Source organism: Mytilinidion resinicola (assembly GCF_010093595.1).
Source record: "Mytilinidion resinicola strain CBS 304.34 unplaced genomic scaffold BDZ99scaffold_1, whole genome shotgun sequence".
Taxonomy (NCBI): Eukaryota; Fungi; Ascomycota; class Dothideomycetes; order Mytilinidiales; family Mytilinidiaceae; genus Mytilinidion; species Mytilinidion resinicola.
In genome coordinates, this window is record NW_022985437.1 from 3,088,575 (window position 1) to 3,106,351 (window position 17,777).

A 17,777-nucleotide genomic window follows, 5' to 3' on the forward strand; every position below is an offset into this window, starting at 1 on the left:
GAGGAGGAAATATACGGCTGCATCAAGAGATTGCGTCACTCGTCACACGGAGCCGGAGAAGAGGATGTTCTCGAGTACATCCAGGTGCTATATGTAGAGGTACAGGGCTTATTATCTAAGAATTTTGACGGGTGTGGTACGACTTTCGCCTTTGGGGAAGCCATATGGTGACGTTTATGGAGAGTGTTCACGCCGCAAAAGAACAAACAGCATTGCATGCCATGCTGGAAATTCTTTGAATTGCATTCGTTAATAGACTTTTATACAACTATGTAGTTGAAAAACAACAGAAAGCTGAACTAAGGAAAGAGGTAATAGGGGGCTACGGGGATGGCTTCGCTAGTAAAGAGAAACTTTGAGCCTGCAAGAGCCGCACTCAAGGACATCGGTGCGGTTGCACAGCTCGCCCGGCGTCTTCGCGACCACGCGGACGGTGCAGATCGAGACGAGGAAGGCCAACACCAGGAAGGTGCGCAAGCAGACGCGCATGATTGTGGCATTAAGCAGTAAATGCAAGAAGGTAAGCGCTGTGATCGCGTATTGGTATATAGATCTAGGTTGTAGGCGTTTGGAGCGCCGTCACACCCTCACCAGGGAATTCGATTTGCCAGATCCGCTTGTCACCAGGGTGAAGGGCTCCTTCGAATAAGTGATTGTAGCAGACCGCTTAGCCTCGCTGTCATAGAAACTCTGGCCATGGTTTGTCAGTACTTGAGTATAGATCGACAAGGGCGAATAAAATGGACGGCCTGCAGAACCACATACCTGACTAAAGGCCCCTCGCTTCTTAAAGAGCTTCATGCCAGTCGCGGAGTCGCTCCGTTTCGAACTCTACGTTAACACCGGCGCCTATATTGGTCGCAGTCTTCTGACCGTGTAGCTCCACGATGGGATAGATCACACTGCGGTCGCCGCGGAAATATCTGAGGCCCGCGCCGTTCAGGTCGCAGTCGTATCGCAGCTGGCGCACTCCATTTTTCTCCTTCGAAGGATCGACAACGGGACAGTGGCAAGGAGTCGATCTCTCTGGTACATGGCTCGGCCCATGAAAAGGTCTCCTTCGAAGGAGAGGAAAGTAGCTCGAGACGGGGCGCCGATGGTGAGAGACAGCGGGGAGGCTTCCTCTACCTTACTCCAAATCGTCTCCCAAGGCGTTCCATCGGGGTTGGCAAAGTCGGTCACCCAAACGTGGCGGTGGAGCTCTGCGACCTCTCCCTTATAGTGGCTCGTGTAGTATAAATACAAAGCACCCATACTGTCGAAGATGTGCGGCACCGTGTGGTCGATCTGCCACTACATTGCCCCTTTGGTGCCCTTGCTGACCTTCAACATGGCCTCGACCGCCGGAGGAAGGCCGGTTACTTCCCAGGTGCCGAACTCGACGGTGACCGGGCTGGCGCCGTGGAGGAGTTCAGCGCCTACCATGCGCCAAAGCTCATTGGGCAAGAGGTTGCGTGCATTGACTGGCGGAATCCGAACCTTGGGCTTCACGATAAGATTGGTTCCGGGCGAGCTGTTGGATGCGAGGCCAGGCTCTGCATGGGCGTTGTTTTCGGCGGCGGATGCGTTGAGGCAGCGGGCGCTACTACTACTGACGGGTTCGTCGGTGTTGGTCGAAGAAGAGAGAGGAGACGGCTGGGCTTCCGCAAAGCAGTTGCGCTTCGTAGAAATGGTCTATGATGCATTAATTCGAGTAGCTCGAGCAAAGCTGCAATTATGTGCAAGACGTACCTTGTCGGAGTGGTCTTTTGCTCCATCAGTCTCTTGGAGCGGCGAACAGTACGCTGGCCAGGGGGGGACGTGCCTCTAGGGCGCTTCTTTGAGCTTGCCATGATAGTGTGAGTGGGCAGTATGCGAGTTGGTAGACTGTAGAAGGTAGATGGTTGTTGTTGATAACTCACACCTGCGGTAATGGTCAAGGAGTCCCGATCTCGCAGCTCCGCCAAGCACCTCTCCGAGCATTGGCATGACGTCAATTGTAATAAAACGGGAACTTCTAATTGTGGCTACTCTACTGTTCCATTCACTATTCTAACTCTCTCTCAGGGACTCGAAGCTCGTGAAATCCTAGAGCCAATCCTCGAGAATGTGTGCATTGTAGGAGGGCAAGGAGAAAACGCAGCTGTTTTTGGGTTATATACAAGGTAGTCGACTGAATCATAGATGTTACAACAACTCTTCGGTGCAATGTATCCGGCGAGAGTCCTATATGTAGAACCTCTAGGTTCCCCTGATTGGAGATAATTTGTGCACACAAGCACGAATATGATATTATCGTTTGATATGTTTTCATACCCTGACTGAGGCCCTTTCTATTTAACCTGGACTTGAGAACCAGACCGAGAGCGGAAAGAAGGCCCTCAAAGAATATCAAGCTTCCTCCGACAGTACCAACAGCGTCCCAACCCCCAAGTAACTCAGTCTACTTGCCTTTCGAGCTATCCTTCCACATGCTGCGCACGTTCAGTCTCAAACACTCTGTCGAGCGAGGCAGCAACGCCTTCTGCATACACCTCCCAGTTCGTGAGTCTTTCGGACGAGATCGGAGGTGGATCTGGCTTAGACCACCAAGCGAAGACCGAGCCGTGTATGTTGCTCATATACTTGAGGCGGTACTCGTCACTTCGTTTTGCGTTGAGCAAGGATGTCGGCGCGGTAGCGCAAAACAGATCTCGTTGTGCCTTCGCAGTGTTAAGCCAACCGTAGATGCCAGGCTTGAGAGCGTCGTGCCCCGGCGCTCCAACTGTCAGCGCCAGAGGTGAAACATCCTCGATCTTGGCCCAAATGATATCCCATCTTGGACCATGCGGGTTGTCGAATTGCTTAACCTCGATGCGGCGCGCACATTTCGTCAGGTCGGAGCTGTGGTCCGTGTAGTAACTGTACAGGACACTCATATCGTCGAAGATATGGGGCACTTTCTGCCTGACCGCCCCCTCCATAATCTCCTTGATGAAAGCCAAGCCCTTCACCATGTCTGCCACGCCAGGAAGGTCGTTCTGGGCTCTCCACGTGCCAGATTCCACGAAGATTGGTCCAGCGCCTTGAAGATAAAATTCGCAGATCGAGGTCAGGGTTTCGGTGGGAAGTCTTTTGATGGTAATTGCGGCCGGCTTGGATTTGCGGCCTGTGACGGCGAGGATGAGGAAGGTCGCAACGCTGGCGATTCGTGCCCAGATCGCCAGAACTGTTGCTGTGAGGTACGACCATGTTGCGACAGCGAAGCTCTTTCGTTCATAGTTAGCCACATTTGATCGATATTAAAGTTAGAACAGGGAGCGCGTACCGAGTCCTCGTCTGCTCCTTGGTCCACCGCATGGTTGGTGGTACTGCACTCGCTGCCGCTGGGGTGATGAGGCGGGGGGTGGAGGTTTGCGAAGCTCGCCATCTGCGCAGTGTACGTAGAGATAGGTATGAGAACTGAGATGTGCTTAGGCAGGTGGAGGGGTATGTCAAAGGAAGATTGTGCGGCGTTGTGGAAGTACGAAGCGGCAATTACTGGTGCGACCTGCAAAATGTCTACCAAGCCAAAGCGCAGCCTGCGCGGTCACATGCAAAGCCGAATCAGGCCACCCTGTCGAAAAGGGAGAAGAAAGATTATGCTAGTGCTGTTTTCGGGAAGAGGATATGATTAGAAAAATGTCACAATAGCAGCACACTTCATGAGTTTTCTCCACTTTATAGCAGAATACCTTTCACTACATGAGTTCTGGAAAATCGTAGCTTTGAGAATGCGCTTACGGGATGGGTTGATCAAGATAATTTTAAGTATCAACTGACTCATTCTTCTGAAATCAGCGCCGTCTTTGACGACCAGAAGATATATATGGTCGAAAAGGGTAATATCGCTCATCTATCTTATACAAGAGCTATATGGCTTCTTATTGCAGGGCCATGGGGGGCATGAGAGACAGTGGATACACATATAGCTATCAGAACCGCGCGAAAACTAGTGTATTCGCCAGAATAAGTACCATACAAGTGCTGCTGAAGCAAACATTAGAAATGCAATCAGTACCCAATCGTACAGTCCCAGCAATCTCCTTGGGATTGATCTCATACTTTTCTGCTTTATATAATTGTTTTCCTAAATTATGTTCCAACGTATGATGAAGGATGACGTTGACAAGTTGTTCAATAATTCATCAAAATCGCCTTTCAACAAAACGTCAACTGGCATCCAGCTACCTCACATCAGGCCTGGCAAGACTGTCAAACCTGGACGAAGGCATAGCAATTAATGGTGATCCCCAATTCATATGGCCTCGTACGGTAGTATTTCTAGCTTGTGTGCACCTTTACTCAGGTTGAAATTGATGTGAACTCTGATTTCTATAGACGTCTAGCTAGTTGTATATATACTAGGGGAAGGAAGGGGGCCACCCCTAGGGTGGCGCGCTAGTAAGTTTAGATGAGCCCTGCACAGCTGAGGCTTCAGCTCGGTTCTCTACAGCTGAGATTTCAGCTGGGTTCTCTACAGCTGATGTTCGGAGAGTAGCTTTCTGGCATATGAGTTGTTGATCCTAGGTTGTAGTGCTGCAACCTGAGTCCTTTCGAGCGCCGCCTGGAGTAGCCTGAAGAGTTTGTTGACAGTTCAGGGGCACGCTTTTCGGAATCGTAAAGGCACATGAAGGTACCTCAGACAGTGGCAAGAAAGAGTGTACGTGATACTGATTTGGTTTTATTTGCATCCCATTGGCTATCTATCCACTAGCCCACCGAAATCGCCCTCCGACTGCAAGTCATTTGGCCCTCAGTATTTTCCCTCGAATGCAACCTGCCCATGCAAACCCCATGCAAAATCATCGTAAGACTTCAGTGAAAGGGAGTGCTAGTGCAACCTAGAAGTAAACAGAGCATAATCCAGGAGTTCCATCCATAGTCCAGAGTCCAGAGGATTGAAATCATCCAAAGACAGGAGTCAGACTAGAAAAACCGATCAATCCAAGGAGCCCCGTAAACTGGTCCAGCTGGAATCATCAGGACGGAGCTAGCTTTACTGTTGGCATGGACCCGTGACCAGTGGCGCATCATCTCCTCGAGAGTAAGAAGGCCGTTTATCAAATCGTCCTCGTCCTTCTCTTTGCCCGCATAACCAGATTCAGCACACGCGTCTCGGACTTCTTGTAGCGCGGGCTGCTCCACTCTCAGGCAGAGATACCGCAAATCCTCGAGTGTGACTCCGCATCATTCAAGAACTCTTCGATATTTTCCATGCGGAACGCCAATGGCATAAGGAACCCCCCTCTTGAACCATGTTCAATTGTGCTTTCAAGACGAGCAAGCAAGAAACTAAACCGCGCGACGCAAAGAACAAAAGCTATGTTGCTATCAATAAATATTCCGAGAAGAATGAGGATTATGAGTACTTACGCTGCACTATCCCCTAAATCTCCGGAACCGAATCGAGTGAAACCCGTGAGATCTACCGCATCATTTCAAACACGTCGTCGTCGTGAACCATCCCATACGCCTGACGCTTGCAGTATTCGCATCTCAGTGGAGCGGCAACCAAAACTCCACGCGAAATTCACTTCCCATTCCCATGTTCCTTGCATATCCTTACCCAAGGTTTTCCTGATCTTCCCAGGTTTCGCGAAAGAAGGATCTTCGGGACCTCAAACGTATTCTTCAATAACGTATGGCGGCGAGGGAACTGCACTGGGAATTGCTTTCGTAGCACCATTGTCTTGCTGAGCTTTGCTGTAGGCCGGCCGTTTGCGAATACGGAATGCGTCAGTAGTTTCAACAGGCTTCTGCAGTCAGGACGTCGGTGAGTCATGCTTCTTCAGTCAAAGGAACTCTTCGCCAAACGAAATCTGGTGTGGCAGCACCGCCGGATCGGTGTTTTCGTGGAGCTCAGAGTCGTCGAGGAGAGTTCCATAATAGCACAGGTGTTACCCAAAACTCGGGTTGCAGCACTACAACCTAGGGTCAGCAACTCATATGCAGTAACGTATCAGGATAGCATGCTGATACAGGAGGAAGTAACAGGTAGTGCAACAGCAGTGCTGCAGCACGGTATCAGTACTGTATCAGGAAACAGGATGAATCAAGTAACGCGTCAGGAAGAGATACTACGTTATGCCCCCGGGGCTGGCCCCCCTCCTTCACCTAGTATATAAACAACGAGCTAGACACCCATAGAAATCAGAGTTCACATCAATTTCAACCTGAGTCCAAAGGACCGGAGCTGCGCGGGGAGCTGGCCATGATAAAGTAAACGCGTTTGGGTCGTAATATGCCCGAATCAAGAAAGCACATACTCTTCACCCCACCTGATTGAGCCACTCGACTGAGACCAGATAAGCTCTAGCTCAATCTAAGCTCGACGGTAGCGGAGCATTCTCCATGTCTCATGCTGCTAGTTCTCGATCCACTTCTGGTGTTTCTCCTTGTGCTTGCCGAGTAATCCCAAATGCCCGTCACCGATGGACATGTTCCATGGCGCGTTGCTTCAAAGAAGGTCTTGCTTCTAACCCTTACGCATTTGATCTCGCAACTAGCAGTTGTTCATGCTCCCCCTCATCATCAAGAGGAGAGAGTTTGCTGGAGGCGACACACGAGCCGAAACCGAAACAGGAAACATATCAGATCGGGATGCAATGAAAAGCCAGTCGACTTCGCCGTCAAAGTACTCCACGAAGGCTCCCAGTTTCCAGGCATCCGGCGTCCGTTTTCCCATTGCCCATGTAACCGGCGTCGGGGCTTGGTAAAGTCTCGCCGTCGAAGCTGAAGTCGTAGACCATAAGCGGAACCAGTCTACGTAGAGTCCCACAACCTCGGATTCCATTCCTCGAAGATACCAGTAGTCCGGGGTTCTCATGACACTTAAACCGTATCGACTTGCGAATGCATCCCGCGATTCTTGAACGAGAGATTGGATATTGGCGGTATCTTCTTCATGGCCGAACTGCCGAGCTCGTCACCGTCGTAATTGACTTAATTGGAGCCACCACCCTCACTGCCATTGTCGATAGTATGATACCATGTGTCTCGTACGACTCTTGGCTTGAGAAAAGTGCTTGCTGCCTTCAATTGATCTCTTCTTCCAGAGCGAAGTGGTCTCCATCGGAATCTGGGATACAGTTTTCGTCGAAGCCTCCCTGCGTTCTGATTATCACCAATCCCATGAAACTGTACGAATTCGCGTCCAAGATCTTGCTCTACTTCATGCTTGCCATTAGCTCCTAAACGTTTACTCAGGTTCTTTGTCGAACTCTAGCCATGCTTCATAGTAATCCTTACAAAGGAAGCTTGTTCCTGCTTGTGAAGGGGACATGCTTGCAGAAGTTACTCTTTATGAAGGTGAAACTGGCGTCCTGGGAATGCGGAGCCTAGTTCTCGCGGAAGCCCTTGCCCATGTTGAAACTACCTTCGTGCTCTACTGGGCCTGCATACAGAACATGTCCAATCCCATGAAGGTGTGTAGGTTTACCTTTTCGGCTGCCAGCATCTCGCAAGCCACGGTTTCGTACAGCTGTACAAATCACCCAAGCTCTATCTAGATGTTGTCTTGGCCAGTGGCGAATGGGCGACAGATTCCGGGCATGGTATCAAAAGAATGCTCGTGGCGTCCCCGAAGCACGTTGCAGGAGTCTAATCAAGACCGGCACGCAGGTCTCTACCACGCTTTGGGCCTGTGGCTATTGAGCACCATCTTGAGCACCATCTTGAGCATGCCTTCCTTGCTGAAGTCGGTCTTCGCAATAGCCCTGACTTCATTCAGGCTTTCGACCAAAACGGACAGTTCAGAAGCGAAAGGGCCGGGAGCCGTAAGGCTTGCCCCTCACTCCCTCAAATCCTGCACATCCACACCAATTACATCCACGAGCACTTAGGCATAAGCGAAGACTTTCTCCTGAGTCTTCGCCTGTTTCTCCTAATTGTCCTAGCGATCCTCAAATACTTTGCCAGGTATGACATGTGCCTCTGCATTGCGACCTCCCTCAGCAAGAAGCGTCTTTTGGTTCCCTCATACTATGTCTTCGTAACGTGAGATTTCGAATCGGAACGTGCCAGGGCAGTTCTCCGCGTTCTCTCTGTCCATAATGGCCGGATCCTCGCAAATCCAACAATACAGCCCACCATCCTGAACAGCTGCCCGAAGAAGTGCTCCACGGCCGCCTTCGCTTCCACCACCCCAGGGAATTCGACCCAGAGATCGCCCACTGCGTTCAAGTACTGCAGAGTTGGGATTTTCTCCGACTTGCCCGTTATCAGGCGGAGCCGATGCTCCAGGTCCGCAGGGCCGAAGTGATCTGGGGCACTCCGCAATGCGCATGAATGATGTCCACCCCTTGCGCATGAACCGTATCCATCCCTTGCGCATGAACCATGTCCATCCCTTGCTCTCAACACTCTACTGCCTTTCACGGCTCTTGATTAGGCTCACGGTGAGACGTCGGTTCGGTCATCGTCACGGTAGGATTGGGTGTCGCGAGGTTGCTTCTATTCGCAGAGCGATCGGCATCGAGAAGCAGACCAGAATGACAATTTCGAGTTGTGTCGTTCTCCATTGGAAGGACTAGGTGCTGCGAATCGATAGGCGTCTGAAGAATGTATCAACATAGGTGTTGGTTTGAGGTCCAGAGAACACTTTTGCATTCGCCACGCTGAAACCTGGGACCCATGCCGATCATCTATCCAGTCATTAGAAAACTGACAGATGAATGACACTTAGTTTTCTTCCGACCAAGTCGATGACCTGGCTTCGACTTCTCCTCCTCTGGTTCCAACTTATCCTCCGAAGCTGGCTTGCTCTGCTTGTTCTTCTTCCTGAGCGTGTAGCCCATCCCGCACCTTCTTCGTCCTCGTAACGCGCCTCCCCCGATCCTGCCGCGTCTCTATCATGTACTTCTTCTAACCTACAACCTCTTCCTTCTATTCAGTTCATCAATGATGACTTAGAGCCTCGCCTCATCCTCCCATAGCTCCGCAAACATGATGAGCTGGTATATTCGCGCTATATCCCCAATTTGATAGATCGGTGAGGCACCTCGCTGTCGCAGCCTGAGTTCCATCGGCGGTACATGACTGCTAGTTGAGACGAGCAGGGAGCTAGTCTGCGATTTGACGTAGGTGCAAGGCTCGAACAAAGGTGGAATACTCCTCATGTATGTGTTTGCGGTATGTTCGATGGATCGCTCAACGATGGCATAGTGTTTGCCAAAACAAGTGTTGGCATTGCAGCGGCAGCTGGTTAGTTGAAGTCCCGCGTGAAGATGAACTCGTTTTTTGACTAGAGGATTGAAGCCTATCCCAGACGCCTCTTGGAGTTTCGTAAGACGACCAATAGGTGTGCAGCGGGCGCGTCGACGGACAAGAGATCTGCCATCCCGAAATCCGTCTTCCAATGCCCCTCATACCGCATATCCAGCATCCTCAGTCGTTTGTCCACTGCCTACATACTGATTGGCGCGTCGATATCCGGGAACTTGACACGCAGCGCCTGCGCAATGTCGCCAAGCTGCTCGTTCCCAATCACAAGCGTCGATTCGTTGCGGCGAGCTGAATCCCGGATGCTGGAACTCTCAGGTCAGAATGCGGCTCCAGGAATATCAGATCATGCAAACTTACATAGAAGGCTCCTCAACAGGCAATCTAGCTCGGTGAAGACCATCCAAGGACCTCGGGGGAGCTCAAACAACGTCCGGTATCCGGTTTGGACGAGGTGGCAGACCCGGAGCTTGACATGTTGAATGGAATGGGATATTCCACCTAGAAAGATGCCTCGGTCAGGCTGGTTGCCGCGTCGATCAGGACGATGTACCACTGTACGTTCCATTAGCGATAGTCAATTGGGTGATCTGGGTAGAAGGGTGGCTAGAAGGGATTTTTATGTAGGTGCTGATAGAAGAATGAGACTTACATCCACGAGAGCCTTCTGCGGGTCCTGAACTCTGTCGTACGCAATTGACAGGACTTGGAACGGGCCGCGCCGCCAATGGGGGGTATATTGGTATCCAAGTCCAGACACCATACAACACCGGAAACGATCGCAAGGTGAGCTTGCTGGGCGTACGAGAAGTCGCCGCAAGCGCACGTGTGGCATGAGCTTGTTCTTTAGATCTGGGGACAGTCGCGGCAGTTCTTCTACTAAGATCTCGACGAGTTGGCGGAGGGACGCAAAAGTGGCACCGGAAATGACAAGCTGCGAACATCCACCCGAGCTTTCTGTGGTCCTTGGACTCTGTCATATGCAATTGACAGGACTTGGAACGGATCGGCGCCGGCTAGGGGGTGCAAATTGATGCCAAGGTCTAAATCACCGAACATCACCGCAAGCAGCCATGACACGGGTCTGCTGGGCGAGTGAGATGTCAGCGCAGCGCAAATGCGGCGTATGTTTGTTGTTTCGGCCTGAGACAAGTCGCAGCATTTTTCCTCGAAGAATTCGACGAGTTGGCGGGGGGGCGTAAAACTGGTACCGGAAATGACAAGCTGTGAAGTTCTACCTGAGTTTTCCGCGGGTCCTGCACCCTGTCATATGCAATTGACAGAACTTAAAGCGGAGCGGCGCAGGCGAGGCGATGCAGACTGATGCCACAATGATGTCGAAGTCCAAAACATCATACAATATCGCAATCGACCGCGAGATGAGCCTGCTGTGCGGACGAGGAGTCACCGCAAGCGTACGCCGTCTAGATCCTGTTTCCCAGGACGTGCGGCGTGAGCTTGTTGTGCGACAATGATTTCGACGAGTTGGCTGAAAGACGTAACACGGGTACCGCTAAAGATAAGGCGTGAACTGGGTAAATGGGTCGCTCGCAGAGGGGACAAGCGCAAGCAGTCGTTCCATACTAATGAATGCGCAGAAACCAAGACGAGCCGGATTTGCCGTGAAGAAGCTGTGTGGTATAGCGGAGATAAATCTGGAGGTGAGGTGAGGAGCTTTTTCACGGCTTCGGAACAGCCCCGGCTACACCACAACCTCTAACTCCTTTTGGTCCAATAACGCGAGCTTTTGTCCTTCATGCATGAAATGGGTGGGTTGCATATATTTATATCGTTAGGGATGTATATCACATACTCACAAATCATGTTCAATGGCGGAGAACTGCTATCAAAATTCCTCGCATAAGTATTTGTACATACAGTTAAGCTATGCTGAGGGTAGCCACTGTAGCTTTGTATCAACTTCAGCCATGCAGTCCAAACTCTCCTAACGAACAAATGAACCTATCCAGTTTCCGGAATGCCGTTGGGAACAAGACCAAAATTGCAAAAACAGAAGTGCTCACACCGTTGCTTCGTTGAGCAGCTTCTGCTTGATAGGAATCCCAACTGTGCTAGTCAACTTGCCGGTATATCAGTCGCGCAGTGTGGCAGAGGGAATACTGTAGAAGCTCGGAGGTTGCGGTGTGAAGCCGATACGAAATGTAGAGGAGGTGTGGAGAGCGAGGCCGAAGGTATCACTCAGTACTCCCATGCCCTGCCGACATCTAGTATACTTGTGGGCACAACCTCTAAACCCGTTCAAGAGACAACATCCGATGAGAATCACTCACTATGAAGTATATTAGTACATGTTCTTGTCATTAATTAACAAAGGCACTCACCTTCGGTCAGGCTCGGATTTCGCGTATCTCTTCCTAGCCTGCATGTGCTTTGACAGCTCTTGTACCCAGCGTTCGGTGAAGAAGAAGGTTGAAAGCCTTCCTGAACATCTTGCGTATATGAGATCCAATTTCTATCGCATATCCTTGGTTTCTTGTATCGTGCCAGCAGAACGCCAAAGAACGTTTCTGACGGTTGTATAACGGTCTAAAAAATATATGGAGGTCCAGGTTCATGATGCCGTTCGGAAAAAAAAACTTGAGGGGCCTGTATTACATGCTTGCGTAAGAGGAACGCGAAATGGACTGATTGCTCAAGCCTTTTTTCGAATATGTTTGTCACATTGGAGCACATCTCACATGATCTCAATAAATATAAAATTGGCTCAAATGACCCTTTTGTTGCTATTGGATGTAGACACATTCTGTGGATATCGAAACGAGTATCCGAATACTTCTTTCATTCTACCCCTTTCAGGTCAACCTTGGACCCCCTGAATCGGAGCCATCAGCTTTACTCAACCGCTACATCCCCTCAACAGCCCAACATAGCCTACCAAGGTACTCTTCACATCAGCTCAGACGCGGTCCCAGCCTATCTGTAATCCTGGAATATCTGCTCCATGAGGTACTTGCGATGCCCCGGAGGAAAACATAGCCTTTCCCCCAATCTAGCTGGCCTCGCTCCCCTGAAACTCTCCTTCGTCAAGCCCAACGGGTGCGCTACTCAAGCCCCAAAGTATGCTTCCCTTTGAAACCTCTCAAAACGTTATGTATCCAAATTTCTTTCATTTTCCAGGAAGTCCTCTGCAGAATCATGGGGGTTACGCTCCAACTGAACCACGACCGTCGCTGTGACTGTCGTTCTCCCCAGCTTGCACTGAGGAATCGTCCAGATGAGGGACGAATGTTAAGCCATTTTGTGATCGGCAAAGCAAGCCTGGCGCTCGGGTGGACCGCCGCAGGGTGCCGGAATGGCGAGGATTTTGATGCCCGCTTCCTCGACTCATTCTCAGATTGTCTACCAGGTGGATAGGTTGGAATTGCAGCAGTCCGGAGCCTCGACGTATTCTGGGCATCTGTGGAGGGCATGATCCGCATTAGAGAGGAAAACGTGCATCCAACTGATATCGGCAAGCTGGAGGTGCTCTGCGGGGCCCAGTTTTCGACGTCCGATGGGTTTCATGGTGCCTTCCGTATAATATAGCTCCATATTGTGCCGACGGCGTCGAAATTCAATGATAAGGACGCTACCTCGTGTAGCTGAGGGGAAGATTCGATCCCCATCTGAGAAGGGAATGGTCATCTTCAATAAATCTTCCAACGATATCGTCCCAGGTCTCTGCCGCGACATGGCTGACCTGAAGCCCGCTAGCTTCCGCAGTCTCGACGCTATCGCCCGCAAACCGTGTACGCCAGCCGACGAGCTTGGCTTTACGGACAGGGAGTGGTATATAGGGAGTGGCTTACGCAATCCTGTTGGCATCTGGTGCCTCGAAGGCGGTCCATGAGTCGACACTACCGGCGGCGATATGGGTGCCGTGTTCGTCAACGGCGGCTTCGATGGAGAAGTGGACGGCGTCGTCAATATGCGGGGCATGGCTTCGTCGCTGGAATGCATATGATGGTCTTCCTGCTCTTGGTTCTCGAAGAAGATTTACTAAGATGTTGTTAGCTCAATCTGCGTGCCATTGCGGGTACGACACTTACCTGATTGTGTTCGTCGAAGCTGCCGTGCCTCTCGCCGCCACGCTGGCCTCAAAGGGAGCCGAAAAGATTGGACTGCTCCCATGTTGTGACCGCTCATCTTTCCACTTGATCTGTCTGTCTTGACCTAGCTGAGGCCGTAGGGGTGAGCCGACAGCTACAGGCTCGGCCTGATATCGAGCTGGAGACTTAGAGGAGAGGTACGAAGATGAGGGCGATACCGCGAGGCTCCGAAGAAACTGGCAGGGTCTCAGATCTGGGCATAGCAGCTGGAGGGAGGATGCCAGTGGCGGTGAATTGGCGTCCCATTCACAGATCCTAGCCGTCAATGCAACTCACAACGCATTGCTACTCCCTCAAAGATTCAAGAAAGGGATCTTCAGCTACGCACCCTGCAAAGAAGCCCTCGGTCGCGCTCAACTCCTCCACCGCGACGCGACAGCGAGGTCTGGCGATGACAACAATCACAGAGCGAGGCCGAGCAGCGGTGAATTCACAGAACTTCAACAGTCACAAAGCAAGGCAGGAGATCGAGAGAAGCAAAGACACATTCATTGATATCACGAAGCAAACTTTGAACGAAGTAAATGTATGAATGAACTGTTTTCGCCCAGCGTGTCATAGGGTAAAGCCACGAGCGAGTATTACAGCGGATTCATATGGGCAGCCTTGTCTCCTCGCCGAAGCGAATGCCACGCGCCAACTTGATCTCCTCCATAAGTAGATAGATGAGAAAGAATAAACTTCCAGCCACCCGCTGTTTATCCCTGCAAGGGAGTTGGATGCTGAAGAAAGAAGACGGCAGCTCGGAGGGCGCGGGCAGATATTTATTGCGGCCGGCAAGAGAGCTAGGCCTGTTTGAGTTAGTGTGTTTATCACATGCTACCACTTCACTTCTCGACACTCGCCGCATTCTCAGGCCGGTCGCCAAGCCAAAGCCACTGCGACTTGTACCAAATCACATCCTACAGAATCCAGTCTTTCAAACTATCAGCAGCAGCAATGGCGCCCCCAGATCCAACCCCTGAGAGTCTGAGTGGAGACGCAATGCTCCAGGTAAACATCCTCCTAAATTCAGACTGTTTCATAGAATCTAGACTGACAGCACGGAAACAGAACTCTTCGAACTTTTCTGCCTCCGAGTCCGCCGTCCGCCGCACTCTGGTTGAGACATGGCACCACGTCGTCGAGTACGCCGACGAATCGAAGGAGCCCGTCTTCCTCAGCTACGAGCTGTCTAGCTATGGGGTCTCCCGAAAGAGCTCCATTGATGACGAGACCCGCTCCCACGTGAAGACCCTCCTCTCTCTCCGCCAAGTCGAGCACTTCCTGGGTGACATGGCAGACGGCGTCCTCCTCAACGGCCGCCCGTACTTCTTCGCCGACCTCAATCAGCTGGCCTGGTTCTACGCCGACTGCGTACCCGGACGCTAAAATCAGCTTTGGGACATCAACATGCGCGCCGTGTACTACTCCACCTCGACCGCCACCGCGAACGACAAGGCTCCCGAGGAGATATGGGCCATGATTGAGGCCGCCGCCCCTCATTCTCTCACACTTCTCCCCATCTATCAACCCCTCGACACACTCTTTGGCCGCGCGTACTAGGAACAAGACCGGATGTTGGCGGATATCCCTGTCAGTCTGCTGGGGCTGAAGGTGGGTGGCGAGTACGTGGTGCGCTACCACATGGAGGAGAACCTGGAGATCTTGGGCGTGAGCGACCGGGAGAAGGCTTTTGCCCCCGTTATGAACAAGCGATTCGAGCAGCTTCGGTGCGAGAAGCTGGGGCTAGGTGGCGGTTTGGTTTCGTGGCGTGGAATGGGTCTCTCTGACACCCCAGTTTAGCGGCGGCGGACGTACGTATCTAGGGGAGGACGCTTTGGCAGAAACAAAAGCGTTGTAGCCGGTGAGGAGATGAACTCCTGCGGGTGCGGTGGGACTATAGGCCTGACGAGTGGAAGTCTTCATGGTGCTTCTTCATAAATGCCTTTCTCTGTATACTAGGCTTTGAGTAGAGGACGACGTGCTTGCCATTCTTCAAGCGTAGTTCAGCAAAACTGCCCTGCCACTCAACAAGATCCCACTCGTGTTACTCTGAGCCATAGCTGATGTACGTAATAAACACACTCTCTGAGTGCCTGGTTTGCAAATGTTCTGTTTTTCCCTCAGACGTTCCGAATTGCCTTGATAGGAAGGCCTCGAAAAGCAGCTCCGTCAGAATGGCCACCTGCCCGCAGAGGACCGCCACCGCGTCTAAATATCTTCAGTATCCCCCACAGATAATGCCCGCAGCGCATGCATGAAACGCCTGCAGCGTCTTGTCGAGGCAGCTGAAGCTTGAGAGAATCCACACGCGCCTACGCCGCTCTCAACGCCTTGATGCAGCCTGGGGGAGACTGAATTGAAGCTTCATTTCGAGGCAGCTGAAGCCGGACAGAATCCACGCGCGTCCACGCCGCCATCAACACGCTCACGCAGCCTCACGGAGACGCGACAGTGAGGTCACACATTATCTCCAGGCATGAAGCAAGAAGACACTCTTCATGGAGCACTCATTTGAAGTCACAAAAGCAAAGTGTCACAAGAAAAAATGTATGAGTCCTAAGGACCTCTCGCGACATTGACTGTCGCGACCGGCCACTCAACTCAATCGATCTCCTCATCAAGCGACCAGTGGAAAAAGAATGAAACTCTCTAGTCCCACAGTTGGAGCGCCATAGTGAGTTAACAAACACTTGAGAGATTAGTGAAGAAGAGAAGAGGGACGGGGCGTGGCGGCGTTGATATACCCGGCGAGGTTGCCAAGCGGCTTGGCAATGGCCACCGCGGATCACCAGGGCAACTTCGAATCCCACGGCATGTCCCTCGCGTATCGAAAATTCTAGGGCGGAGGTTGTCCTGGTGATCCTCGGTGGCCATTGCTAAGGAAACCAGCCTCCCTCGCATATATCAGGCCTTCGGGCCCCCTCTCTCTGCTCCTTACACCCACATGTAATGTGTATCCTCATGCTTTGTCAGAGAGACTGGAGAAATCATGCCCTTTCTCACGGCAAGTTTTGTGAGGAGATCAAAGTGAGCAAGCATTACTTCCCCCTTGCGGTCGGTCTTCTCTCATGGCACGAGGGGAGTAAGCAAGCTCATATATTTTCTCCCGTGATGCTTTCTCTTTGATGTGATTTTTGCCCGGTTTGCTTCCCACATGATGCTCCTCGAGCCGTGTTCCTGACGTGCGCGGAGACGTAATCTTCGAGTCCTGCGGCTTAAGGCATCCACGCGTACTTGCGGCTGCATCACGTCTTTGCTGGCAGCGCGTCGCTAGCGCGTGTCAATGATTTTTGCACGCGTCTGGGAGCCTCAGGTGTCGATGCATCTTTCCCCGCGCACAAATGACGTGCTCTAAAGCATGACAGTAGGCGGACTCGAATATACTTCGGGGAGTAGACTGGCACGGTGCTTGCAGCGGATTGATTTCATCCAGGGATTTTACTCAAAAGTTCAACCCCAGTTGCTCTTTTTGAACTCAGGGAGCCTGTATTCGGCGGTCAACTTCAAAGTGGCAAAGGAACACAATCTGGATAGATATTCACAGCAGGTGGCATCAGTGGCCGGCCACGGACTCAGGTTGAGGTCAAGCAGTGTAGGTAGCTGCAGGAAAGCCATCCTACGATGCACGGCACAGTTCAAGTAATATCAATAAATCACAACATCAATTATGAAAATGTATGAGCTGAATGAGAGCCGCACGCGCTGGGTTGCACGGGCGGACGATACCAATCATCGTCATCACGTTGAGGCATCCGGCCAGCCACCCCAGCCGAAGCTAAGATGAGAAGGCCTTCGTCCTCGCCGATGTTGCTCTGTTCGCGGAAAAGATGTAAGAAGGAACTGAACTTGTCCAACCCAAGCATGTCGCGATGCGACGCCAATCGCAAGCTGCCCCGGCAGACTCCAAAGAGCCCTCACAGCCCTGCGTCGACGTCTGATATGGGTAACGTCAGCTCAGAAAACTTTTCACTGCCGACGATGCTCTGCACTATGGATGATGGAGAGGAGAAGAGGAGCTCGAGGTTGAGGCGAGCTTTTTGTGCGAGAGATCAAAATAAAGCTAGGCCAAAACGGGGTTGGTGGCTTACACGTGCTACCCCATCACTTCACGATTCTGGCAACGCTGTGCAGTTGAGACTCAAACTCAAGCCGTAGTCACCTCGTCCTCAAGCTTGGCCACCACTCCATTGCGCCCATACTTCCACCCAGAGATTCTACCTGAGCTCTAATATAATTGTTCCATAGCCCTGGCGAACGACGTACCGACATCGACCCCGTCACCCCTAGGAGGAAGACACCGAGTTGAAGTACCTCGAAACCGAGTTCACAAGGTAAAGCTCGCCATTGTTCGCGCTCTGTAAGTATCAGAGGTAACAGTTCATAGTCTGCCACCATGAACCGCCTACTACTCGAGATTCTCGAGCGCATCGTGATCTTAGCCTAAGAGAATACGAAGTCCGTACA

At 51.6% G+C, this 17,777-nt stretch overlaps 4 protein-coding genes across 4 annotated transcripts; 2 read left to right on the plus strand and 2 right to left on the minus strand.

Annotated features, from left to right (window-relative positions):
• Positions 1 to 939: 939 nt before the first annotated feature.
• BDZ99DRAFT_514124 (uncharacterized protein) lies at positions 940 to 3,388 on the minus strand (the record flags this gene model as incomplete). The annotated part of the gene is made up of 5 exons (XM_033724815.1): positions 940 to 1,225; positions 1,298 to 1,674; positions 1,732 to 1,745; positions 2,462 to 3,227; positions 3,287 to 3,388. The coding sequence occupies 5 exons, from the start codon at positions 3,386 to 3,388 to the stop codon at positions 940 to 942; spliced, it is 1,545 nt and encodes a 514-aa protein (XP_033584867.1).
• Positions 3,389 to 5,904: 2,516 nt separating this feature from the next.
• Positions 5,905 to 6,156, plus strand: BDZ99DRAFT_24631 (uncharacterized protein). The gene has a single exon (XM_033713634.1). The coding sequence runs from the start codon at positions 5,970 to 5,972 to the stop codon at positions 6,123 to 6,125; it is 156 nt and encodes a 51-aa protein (XP_033584868.1). The 5' UTR covers positions 5,905 to 5,969; the 3' UTR covers positions 6,126 to 6,156.
• Positions 6,157 to 12,579: 6,423 nt separating this feature from the next.
• BDZ99DRAFT_470852 (uncharacterized protein) lies at positions 12,580 to 13,350 on the minus strand (the record flags this gene model as incomplete). Its single annotated transcript, XM_033721672.1, has 3 exons — positions 12,580 to 12,919; positions 13,029 to 13,218; positions 13,269 to 13,350. 3 exons carry the CDS (start codon positions 13,348 to 13,350, stop codon positions 12,580 to 12,582), a joined length of 612 nt encoding a protein of 203 aa, XP_033584869.1.
• A 917-nt stretch (positions 13,351 to 14,267) lies between these two features.
• BDZ99DRAFT_514126 (uncharacterized protein) lies at positions 14,268 to 15,113 on the plus strand (the record flags this gene model as incomplete). Its single annotated transcript, XM_033724816.1, has 4 exons — positions 14,268 to 14,321; positions 14,382 to 14,684; positions 14,706 to 14,866; positions 14,909 to 15,113. 4 exons carry the CDS (start codon positions 14,268 to 14,270, stop codon positions 15,111 to 15,113), a joined length of 723 nt encoding a protein of 240 aa, XP_033584870.1.
• Between the last annotated feature and the right edge of the window lie 2,664 nt (positions 15,114 to 17,777).